Here is a 12,301-nt window from a genome sequence, read left to right as displayed (position 1 = left end):
CGCCAGAAGATTTTTGTGAGCAGTTTTCCATCCATGTTCTACCCCTTCCTCTAAGGCTATGAATTCCCACTTGCCCAGGCTGCATTTTAGTGACAGAGACCTGAATCATACCTTCCACTGCATGACCCCATTGAAGAAATAGATAAACTTATTCTTCTCCTCCAACTCCATGTCACAGGCTTGGCAGTCCAGTGTCTAGGTCAAAATGTGTGAGTATGTGGGGTGGTAGACTCAGCTACTAATTATACACTGTCCTTGACTCACCATTGACCCTGAACTCAACTCTTCTCCCTGCACCATTTGTAACGCTCCCAAGGAATACAGCCTCCTTATCCACTGATGAAGAATGTGATAAATGTTTTCCTTTCACTCTTGTGTTGCTACAAGTTTGACAGAGTTTGATGCACTACTGGCCATATTGCAAGCCTTGCCCTTCACTCCTGACCCATTGCCTTGACATTCGCTGATGAATCAAATTCTAGAAAGACTGCTTGAGGCTGCTTCTGTGAAAGCTAATCAGGACAGACTTGACTTCTGCTGTTTTTAGTTTACTCTCTGGAGCTGTATTAGAACCCCAAGCTTCTTTCAAAAGTCTATTCCTAAGTTCAGTGACCTTTCCGACTCTGGGAGACCCATGGAGGTTGATCACATGCCAAGGGATGTGCCCAACCCAAAAGTAATTGGTGAATACAAATTAAACTCAATGGACTTTAAGAAAAAGAGAACGTGAAATACGGGAGTGGGTAAGGAGGTGGGGGTGGATCTGAGAGGAGATAGGGAAGGGGGAGTCTGAATATGATCAAAATACATTGTGTGAAATTCTTACTGTAATATTTTGCATGTTGTTAAAACTGTAACTTTAATTGTAAAAAAAAAATAAAAAAAAATAAAAAAATGAGATTCACTTTAATCATAATGGTGGTCATTGCTAAGGAGGGAAACAGGGCGATGAGACTGAAATGAGATATATAAAATGTACTTAAAACATTGTACTCTTCTGAAAATAGACATTATTCTGGGATGCTGAGAAGGCTCAGTGGTAAGAGCACTTGTTGCCAAGCCCGGTGATCTGAGTTTGGTCCCTGGAACTCACATGATAGAAGGTAACAACTGACTCCCTCAAGTTGTTCTGTGACCTCTACATATGGTGTGTGTACATGTGCATGTGCATGTGTGTGCACACATATGCACACACAAACTAAATAAATGAAAAGAAAAACAAAGCAAATCATTTATTATATTTCTCTTTGAAAATGTTCATCTGCTTGAACTCATCATAATGAAATAGTGATATAACTAAATTTAATATATTTAGACTAGTTCATAAAGTCAATAACAAACATCAACGACCTTAAGTATTAAACCCTAAGGCCATTATTAAAGTCAAGAATAAGGTCTTTACTTTCACTATCATCTTTAGTATTCAATTCTTGGTTTTTGTTTGGAGCATCTAAAAATATTTCTTATTATTTTTTATTATTCCATGTGTGTGAGTGTATTGCCTGCATGTATGTAAGTGCACCCATGTCCTGCAATGCCCACAGAGGTCAGAAGAGGGCACTGGATCCCCTGGAACTGTAGTTTTAGCCCCCCCCCTTTGCTTCCTGGCTGCCATGAAATGAGCAGCCTCCTCCACCACAGGCTCCAACCACTATGATATTCTGCCTTGTCACAGGCCTGAAGCAATGGAGTCAGGTGACTGCAGGCTGAAACCTCTGAAACCATAAGCTGAAATCAATCTTTCCTTTTTAAGCTGATTTTCTTGGGTACTTTGCCACAGTGACAAGAAGTTGACTAATTACATGGCTTCAGGAAAAGTTTTCTCTAGCAGGCCAAATATATACTTTAAGTATTATGGGGCATGAAGTTTCTGTTACAACCACTTAATGTTGTCATAGTAGCAGAAAATCAGTCTTTGGCCATATGTAAATAAATGGATGTGCCAGCAATCCAATAAAACATTATTTATACAAAAGGTTGCAGAGTTGAATTTGACCTGTGTGCCATAATTTGAAAACTAAATAAAGTAATTGGTTTAGCTACAAGGAAATAAAGGCATAATTATCAAGTTATCAATGATATTTTCTATATAGCTTGAAAATAAAAACTGAACATTGACTAAAAGAATTTAAAAGAATATTACTAGTTAAATTTACCATTACAAAATTCATTTACTTTTCTCTGTACTGTCAATAAATAGAAATTAGGTTTCTTTCTAAAATAAGTAACAAAAAATAAAAGGCAATGATTGATTTTAAAAGAAAAAATACAAGTCCTTACCATAGAAAACTATTATCCTTAGAAACAAAATTACAAATATAAAAATATCAAAAGTGAATTATGAGGAAAGTCACATGGATATCTCCATAGATATACAAAAATGCATTTGTTAAAATTCAATGCCTTGTCTTGTTAATGAATGGATTTTTTAAAAGATTAAAAAAAATTTATTTTCTATGTATGAGTGTTTACCTGCATGTATGTTAATTCCCGATGTGCATGCAGTGACAATAATACCAGTGCCCTCAAAGCAGAAGGAGAAGGACTGTTATCTTGAGGCCAGTTTGGGCTCTGTATAAGACCCTGACTAAGAAAGAAGTAAAAATAAGACACTTCCATGTGCATGGATTAGAACAATTTTCTGTATGTATTTACTTGAAATAAGAACGGTGGAGGCCAGCAGGATGGCTCAGTGGGCAAAGGTGCTTGCCGCCTGAGTTCAAGCCCTGAGACCACATGGTGGAAGGAGAGAATGAACTCAAGCAAGCTGTACTCTGACCTCTACACATACACCATGGCCTATATAGCCCATATATATATATATATATATATATATATATATATATATAATGCAATTTTAGATCATTTTTTAAAAAGAAAAATCAGGGGGCTAGAGAGATAACTCAGTGGTTAAGGGCACTGACTGTTCTTGCAGAGGAGCTGGGTTCAGTTCCCATCACCCATATGGTAGCTAACAACTGTCCATAGCTCCAGTTCCAGGGAATCTGATACCCTTTTCTGGCTTCTGCAGTCACTGTATGCATGTGGTACGCTTACATACATACAGGCAAAACATTCATACATACAAAAATTTTTTAAAAATGAAAAAAGCAGTACGTATTATATAATTTTACTTTAAAGATACATATATATTTATGCATAATTACATATGCAAATACATGTGAAGACGCACACAAATCAATCTGAAGTGTGAGAACAGTAAATACTTGAATGGAGGTATGAGAATTTTCACATTTTATTTTATATATTTCCATTGTTCCTTTACATTAATTTATAATATTCCAAGAGCATGTTTTTAAAATGAGTATTTTCAGATATACACAAAAATTAACAGACACTAGGCATATACTCAACTTTTTTTATTTTTTTATTTTTTATGTGTATGAGTATTTGCCTACATGTACGCCCAGAAAAGGGCATCAGACACCCTGGAATGGGAATTATGGATGGTTATTAGCTGTCATATGGGTGCTGGGAACTGAGTCCAGGTCCACTGGGAGAGCAACTGAGCCATCTCTCCAGCCCCCTAGGTCTACATGTTGATAAAATTCTGTCAATGTACATCATTTTACTGGTGTTCTGGGTATTAAATGACACCCTAATATCTGAGAAATCCTCATGGCATATATAATTAGATGTTATTTTATATATACCACCTAGAGGGTTTACCCACCAGGAAACCTGGTTCATCACTGTACCCCCCAATTTTACAGTGGCTAGAACTTAATGTTTGTTGAATGACTGTGGCATTTACACTTTTATAAACAAGTTCTTAATTTTTAAGGTTTTCATTTGTTCTTTATCAGTTAAGACTCCTGGAATCCATCCAGTAAAGTCACCTTGCAGCGCCCTCCCTGTGTGAATGAAAAGTGGCCCAAACGCGTGTTTTGTTGTTGTCATTGTCTTTTTTTACTGTTATTGGTTTTTTTTCCTATTCTTTCTTAAACTTACCAAAGGTTCCAGTTTTATGGGCTGCTGTCGCTTTCGTGTCTTCTCCTGAGCTTTTGTGGAGTGCCTAAATGTCAGAGTTTGTGTTTGAGGCTCATTTTCTTTGACTGCTACATAATTCATTATCCTTTTTGCTTTTACACTATTCAGTCTTGTGAGCACAGGACTTTCTTCATGCTCTTCAACATTCTTCAGGTCCATTTCACTCTCTTTGGCATGGAAACTCATCCTTATTCCTACAAGGATGGAGCAAAGAAAAGAAAAATAAAAGCTGAACAAAATGGTAGAGGAGGATAGACAGTATGTGGGGTGGGAGGAGGGGGTACTAGGAACCAGGGAGAGCTGAATTTACTTGCTTTCTCCAAAGAAAACCAAAGTTATCTCAGTCTTCCCAAGCAAAGCACTTGAACCACAGGAGTAAAAAATGTGCTGGGCCTTGAAGAACCCCTGGTGTGAGACCCAGGAATCCGCATTTCTAACAAGTGCTTGGGTGTTGTAGATGCTCCTGATGTGGGAGCCACACTGCCCTGATTTGGAAAGATTAAAACATTTGGAAAGATGCAAAACATCTCCTGAAGTAGTTGTTTTAAAATACAGTAAGGAGATGTTTAGTCTATAAAGTGCTTGCTACACAATCATGAGGACTTGAGTTTGGGTCCCCAGTACTCATGTGCAAAGTCAGGCCTGGAGGTGCTCCCTGTAAACCCATTGTTGGAAGATAGGGGCAGACAGGTGGATCCAGTGGCTCACTGGCCAGCCAGTCTAGCAGAGCTCCAGGTTCAGTGAGACCTCGTCTCAAAAAATAAATTGATAACTGCCGGGAGAAGAGGAGTCGGTTTTCTTTTAGGGTGTGGATCCCTGGTAGGTTGAACACACTCCAGTGAATGGACACACACCCAAGAGTATATGGGTGGCACAAATTGGACTCAATGGGTTTAAAGACAAATGAGGACACAAAGTTGAGTGGGTAGGGAAGTGGGGGTGGATCTGAGAGGAGTTGGGGGTGTTCAAAACACATTGTATGAAATTCTAAAAGAATTAATTAAAATATTTTTAGAAGTAAGATGAAGTAGTAATTGAGGACGACATTCCAGGTCAACCTCGAGCTTCCGTGTGCTCAGACACAGTTGCACACACTTGTACACACAAGTGCACAGGCATACACCAATGCATGCCTAAGGGTTCTCTCTCTCTCTCTCTCTCTCTCTCTCTCTCTCTCTCTCTCTCTCTCTCTCTCTCCCTCCCTCTTTCCCTCTCTGCAGGTAAATTTTAAGACAAGTAGGCAACTTGAGGGACACAACCTGGAAACTCAAGAAGAAACCAAAGAAGGGGAGAGAAGATATTTGAGGGCTAAATATTAAAACAGATTCACAGTCATACACTCTAGCAGCAAAGTCCCCAAACACTAGAACTACTAGCCTTTTGTAGTGGACATACACTCCTCACTACCTCAAACACTGTCACCCATCAGATAGATGGAGGTGTGCGTCAAAATGACCTTCAAAACATTATTATGTAGGAGCTGGAGATTATTCAATGGGTAAGAGCTTTTGCTGTGCAAGCATGAGGACATGAGTTGTGTCCCCAGACTCAGCCTCAAGGAAACAGGCAGAGAGTCATAGAGCAGCATACTTGACATCCTACTGGCCTCTACACACACACACACACACACACACACACACACACACTTGTGTGTGTGTATGCACAATAGTATTATATAGTACCAAAGGTTTTGAACAAGGTGTTGGCATACTTACATTTTAGTCTAGCTCAGTGCTAACAGAAATTTTTAAAAAGCCTCTTACTCTCAAGTTACCCCATTAAAATGAGTGAAATAAAATTTAATTATACACTTTATTTAACATCCAACGTGCTATTTTAATACATAATGACACTGTGTGGTGCACTATGATATTTTTTATTTTGGCACTAGGCCCTGGAAATCCAGTGTGTACTATACACTTGGAGTCTAGGGGCTGTCCTGATGAACAGGCCAGGTCTAGATTTGAACAGCCAGTTCAAGATCTCGGACAAGCTCACTTTTCCAATCCCTCCCCCCAAAGCAAAACAAAACAAAACAATAAAAACAACCGACCAAACAAACAAACAAAAAGTGCTGTAGAGACGGTGGCCCCATCGAAGTCCAGGGCTGACTGCTCACTGAACACGCCTTTTTCCAGTTATGGAAGTGGGGAGCAGCCCTTTCCTCTGCCTTGAGGTGAGCAATCACCGAAATGCCTTTCCATGGGCTTTCTCTGCATCTCTGAGCCTTCCTTTCAGGGTTGGGAAAGGAATCCTGTTTCTAGAGAAGCCTCGACCCGTGGCCTGGACCCATAGGACTCACCGAGTGGGACCACAGCAGCCACTCCTGAGGGGTCCCCAGAGGCTGAGCAACGTTTGTAGTTGGAGCAGAAAGCCGACTCTAGTGGAGGCAATGTTTCCGGTTACTTAGCAACCACCAGGTCTCCACCGACAGTCACTGAGCCGGGAGTGACCTGTCGTCATGGTAAAGCCTTAACCCTCTACAGTCCTTGCCTGGGTGCATGCCTAGTAATCGAACCAATCGGTGTTTCCGGCGTGTTTGATGTCATTGGTTACTAGGGAGCCCCATCCACAGGTCTGATTCCTCCTCTGGATTGGAAATCTGCCCAGCCAGCAAAGGAGGCCATTCTGTGTGTTCTTCGATTGCCCTGATCTCATGCAGGAATCTCTTTTCTGTTTTCCTGTAGGAGGCTTGAGTTTGATTTGAGGACCGCTTTCATCTTAAGGTCTCTAGTTGAAAGAATGGAGATTTTCAGGAGAGGGGCGTGTGTTGCGTAGACAGATGGAGTCCTACTTTGGAAAGGTGACCATCTGTATTCCGGCCCCACTAGCTGTCATCGTCCCCAGAAAGTTGGGCTCTGCTTCCCTCACACTCCTCTGCGTCCTTTCCGTAAGCGAGGTTTGCCAGCATAGCAGGGGCCTTGGGTCTCGTGGTCTGCACGCCTGCTTCCGTTTTAAACCCAGATCTTCTATGAGTTAATCTTGCTTAGTTAGGTTCTTAGTCAGGGTTTCCAGTGCTGTAGAGAGGATGGCCCCATCGAAGTCCAGTGCTGACTGCTCACTGAACATGCCTTTTTCCAGTTATGGAAGTGGGGAGCAGCCCTTTCACCTGCCTTGAGGTGCTGGTACACCGGTTGGCAGTGCCAGTTTTCAACCTTCCCTATAAAGTGTCATACTCACCATTGGAGCGACTTTCTTTTACTTTATCCTGATGTTGTTTCATGTCTTGCTTGGCCACTCCTTGAAACAAGGCGAGAACAGTGCTACACGTTGAGCTCGCAACCTGCACTCTCTCTGCACAGTTTCTGGCATGCATTTAGCATTCTGGTTTGACACCACCCACAAGAGAATTATATTGGTAAATAAAGATCTAGAGTGTAGATTTCAGAGCACTTAATCCAACCCCTCCTCTCCACCATCTGAGTACTGAGCCTTTATCTGTGCTACATGAAAGTTTCAGGGAACATTAATTTTCACTGAACATTTTTAATGAAATCTGAAATAAAACCCAAATGAGAACCACTCAGTTTGAAAAGGAAAAAGAAAAGGGAGAGAAAGGTGAGGAGGAAGAAGAGACGGAGAGATGAGTCAGCAGTTAAGAGCACTGGCTGATCTTGCAGAAGACCCAGGTTTGGGTACCAGCATCTACTTGGCAGCTAACAACCATTCATAACTACAGTTTCAGGGGATCTTATGCCCTCTTCTGGCCCCCATGGACATTGCACAACACAGGTGTACTTACATACCTGCAGGCAATACATTCATACATATAAAATAAAAATAATAAATAAAATATTTTTAAAACATAAAACAAAATAAATAAAATTTAAAATAAACTTGGAAATGTATTAGAGACTATAAAGTGACTAACATGTTTTAAGAAGAAGCAAAGAACTTATACCGCTGCAAATATAATAACTAAGTTTGACTCATTGGCTACAACATGGATGATGCTAGACCGTCTTACACAAAGTGAAAGAAGTCAGACACAAAAGGCCATGTAATGCATGATTACATGTATGTAAAACGTCCAGAACTGGAAAATTTATAAGCTGAGAAATCAGGTTAGTAGCTGTCAAGTTCTGGAGAGAGGATAGCCTAGGATAAAACTGTGTCTTGGGTGTGGAGTTTCCATTTGTGTGATGAAAATAGTCTAGAACTAGGTAGTGGCGATGGTTGCACAGGGTGTGAATGTGAATGTGCTGTAAATTATTCTACTGGTAAGTTTAATGTTATGTTTATCACACAAACGAGGGTAGCTTAAATAACATACTAAACACAGCTCATGGAAACATAAGTGAACTGGAAAACAGGTAAGAGAAAATTATAAGAAATGGAATATAAAAAAACTAATGGTGGAAAAATGCTGAAGAGAAGACAAGATTGATACAAGATTCTGGAAAGATCTAAATTCAATGAAAGTTTGTCCAAGAATGAAAGACAGAATAAGGTTGGGTTAGTATTTAGAGAGATAATTACAGATAAGACATTGAGAATTTTCCACAACAGAAATTAGATTAGACTAGACCTTGAGGGTGCATAAAATCTGCCTGAGATGATACTGTAGAAAAGTTATATGATTGAGCTCATAACAGCACAATGAGATGTAGTCAGCATGGGCCTCCTCCTGCTTGCTGGACAGCCGAGTCGGTGAATGCTATTCAACAACTAAAGATGAAGCACCATGACTTTTGGCATGTCAGTAGATTTGTACCACAGCTCTCTGTTGTGATATGAAAACCTCGGAAGTAAAGTTATCTCTGTGCTTCTCTTTGGTAACATCAGGAACAATAAAAGATTATTTCATTTGACAGCTAAAGGAGTCTGAAAGGAAAAACTCAAATGCCAGAATGAGGGATTATGGCTACCAAAGAAGGGGAAAGTGCACTGCATTTCTGAGGTCGGGGTTGTTTTTCATTTGTTTTTGCTTTGTTTTGTTTTTAATAGCATAGAAGTAGCAGGGCAGGTGCTAAGATGAGACCCTGGTCTGTGCAGTATGTTATTACTGCTTTGAGATCTACTAAATCTCTTTAGAACAAGATATCTTTAGCTTGAATCTGTTTTAATTACATTCTGTTGTAATAAAATACTCTGGCCAGAAGCAACTTTGGGAAAAAAAAGAGTCTTTTTGGCATTCAATTCTAGGTCACAGTCCATCACTGAGGGAAGTCAGAAACCATGGAGGATACTGCTTGTTACTCGCTCACAGGTCAGCTAACTTTCTTATACAGCCCAGGACCACGTGCTTAAGTATAATGTCATCCACAGTAGGCTGAGCCCTACTATATCAATTAACAATCAAGACAATCCTCTGCAGAAATGTGCACAGGTTACTATGATCTGGGATGTCCTTCAATTGAGATTCCCTTCTTAGGTGACTCTAGGTTGTGTCCAGTTGACAATTAAAGCTAACGAGGATACTTTGAATGTTTTCCAAAATCTCATTAAACCACTCAATTGAAAAAAAAAAAAACTAATTTGTTAGGGTGGGAGAAATGGGGAAAATGTTGATCAATGGGTACAAAGTTGCACCTAGGTCTAAGAAATAAGATCTGGTGTTGTCGTGTGCAAACATCTAAGTGTTAGTAGCATTAAAAATGTAGGAAACAGGATATTTTAAAATGAAATGGAGATCTTCTTTAAAGGTTAAAAACTCATTCAATTTTATGTCTTACAGGGTTTATACTGAGTTCAATATTGTATAACTGTATTAATTCAACTGTGAACCTAAAAATTTACAGCCACTTTTGAAAGAGAGGTATCCTTGCTCTGGAAATTATTAATGAATACGTTAAAGCTCTAATGAAATGCTTCTAATCATGTGGTTATTAAATAAAAAAGGTGAATATCTGCAAAGAATTTAGAGTTACTGGAGAGATAATGTAAGGACAATAAAAAAATGCTATTACATATTATCCTGTCTTATAGACCTGTTTATGTACTATAAAAATAAAAGTGAATATTTGAATTAAAAAAAGATCTGGTGTTGTATTGCATAGGAGGGTTGCAATACATAATGTTATGTATTGGTTTATTGTTTGATTTTTTCAATATATGTATTGAATTTTTGTGCATTTCATACAATATGTCTTAATCATATTGAAACTCCTTCCCTCATCTGTACCTCCCACAGTGTATTTCATTCATTCTATCATATATGTTATGCTGAGTCAAGTTTGGGTCCCCAGATGTCCCTCGGTGTGAGTTCATCCACTGGAGTCTGGTCAGCTTATCTAGCGTCACTCCCTTAAAGAAGATCAACTCTCCCTCCCCCAGTAGTGATCAGCTACCACTGGTTCCTCAGTTAATGTTGAGGCCTCCTGCCCATTTCCCCAGTTCTGTGCTGGATTTGTCTGGTTGGAGTTTGTATGAGTCTTGTGCATTCTGTCACCATAGCTGTAAGTCCATACGAACAAGTTCCCAGAAACCTGGAAAACTCTTTCGTTGTGGTCATCCACTACCCCTGGCTCTTACAATCTTTCTGCTTCCTCTTTCAAAATGGTTCCTGAGCCCTGGGTGGGTGAGGTAAAATATAGGAATCCTATCCAGGGACAAGCACTCTACAGTCTCTTATTCTTTACACTTTGACCAGTTGTGACCATGTGTGTTAAATGGCTTTTATTGCATCAGGAAGCTTTGCTGGTGAGAGCTGAAAATTGCATCAGTATTCTCTCCGCCTCTTGTTCCACTGGTCTTAGGTGTAGAGGTTACACTGTAGATATGTCACTTAGGGCAGGGTATCTCAGACACATAGTCTCTGTGTGCGACCAGTTGTGGAACTCTGTAATAATCTCCATCTGTTGCAAAAAGAAGGTTTTGTTTTTTTTTTTTCGAATGAGTGTTTGCAGGTATACTTGTCTGTAAATATAAGGATCCATATTTAGTATTGTTTTAAAAGCTGGAAGGAAAGATTTTGAATCATTTTACCACAAAGAAGTGGAAAGTGTTTGAGGATGTGGGAAATGCTTACCTAATGTATAATTGTATCAAAATATCACAATTTTCTTTGTTAATAAAAACATAAAAAAGTGAAAGTATAAGCATAAAAATTTTCATATTATAAAACACTAAATACACTTCAAAATAATGGCAATACAGAGAATTTGACTTTATTGCACTCATATAACATTAACAGAAGGCATATCACTTGGGTTTTATTTTTATTAGATTACATTATATTATTTATTTGTTATTTATTCATTTGTGGTGGGGGACACATATGCCACATGAGCATATGGAGATCAAAGGACAACTTCAGGGAGCTGGTTCTTTCCATGTGGGTCCTGTATAGTCAACACAGGTCATTAGGTGTCATAGCAAGCACCTTTACCCACTTTTGCAACTTCCTGAGTCATCTTGTTGGCCTGACACATCAATTTTAGAAAATCCATTGCTGTTACTCAACTTAGCACATTATTTACGGTTTTGTCTTATGTAGTTTTTGAAAAATTATATCTAAATATGATTAAAGTATATTGTATGAAATGCAAAAATAAAAATGTAAAATATTTTTATGTGTATGAGTGATTTTAATTTTATATATGTATGAGTGTATTGCCTGCATGTGTCGTGCAATGCCCATGGAGGTCAGAAGAGGGTGTCTGATCCCCTGGAACTGGAGTTTTAGATAGCTGTTAATTGCCATGTGGGTGCTGGGACTCGAACCCAGGTCCTCTGTAAGAGCAGTCAGTGCTCTTAGCCACTGAGCCATCCCTCCAGTCCTTTGTTTTATATTTTAATTATATATGCTTTTAAAATGTTTTATTTATTATTTTTATTTTATGTGTATGAGTGTATCATCTGCATGTAGGTAAGTACACCTATGTTGTGCAATGCCCATGGAAGACAGAAGAGACTATTGGATCCCCTGGAATTGGAGTTAACAGACAATTGTTAGCTGCCATGTGGGTGCTGGGATTCGAAGCTGGGTCTTCTGCAGGAACAACCAGTGCTCTTAACTGCTGAACCATCTCTCCAGCTCCTATTTTAATTATATATTTTATTTATCCCAGTCTAGTTAAAATATTATCATTTCAGCATGTAATCAATACAAAAATCTTACTGAGATATTTTACATTCTTTCTTACTAAGTCTTTAAACTCTGGTATATATTTTATTGATTTATTTTGAAACAGGTCACCATATATATCAAGCTAACTTTGAAGTCTCTATTTGGCTGAAAATGATCTTGAACTTTTGCAACTTCCTGAGTTAGTATAATGTTTATAAAGATAAGGCCTCATTCACATATTAAATAGCTTTTGAAGTTAAGGAAAACTAGTATTTTTTT

The 12,301-nt window shown here is 38.9% G+C and overlaps 1 protein-coding gene across 1 annotated transcript in view; it reads right to left on the bottom strand.

Annotated features, from left to right (window-relative positions):
• The window catches only part of Dnah6 (dynein axonemal heavy chain 6), a 317,890-nt gene extending 311,511 nt beyond the window's left edge, over positions 1–6,379 (bottom strand). The window contains exons 1-2 of the mRNA XM_008840298.1: positions 6,314–6,379; positions 3,973–4,205 (exon numbers count right to left, since the gene is read on the bottom strand). Coding sequence (XP_008838520.1) covers positions 3,973–4,197 — 225 coding nt within the window. The 5' untranslated portion in view covers positions 4,198–4,205; positions 6,314–6,379. The remainder of the gene's footprint in view (positions 1–3,972; positions 4,206–6,313) is intronic.
• Positions 6,380–12,301: the final 5,922 nt, after the last annotated feature.

The sequence above is a fragment of the Nannospalax galili genome, unplaced genomic scaffold, assembly GCF_000622305.1.
Source record: "Nannospalax galili isolate Female #2095 unplaced genomic scaffold, S.galili_v1.0 scaffold279, whole genome shotgun sequence".
Classification (NCBI taxonomy): Eukaryota; Metazoa; Chordata; class Mammalia; order Rodentia; family Spalacidae; genus Nannospalax; species Nannospalax galili.
Note: the sequence above shows the minus strand (reverse complement) of the source record. Positions and strands in the feature narration are given on the sequence as shown.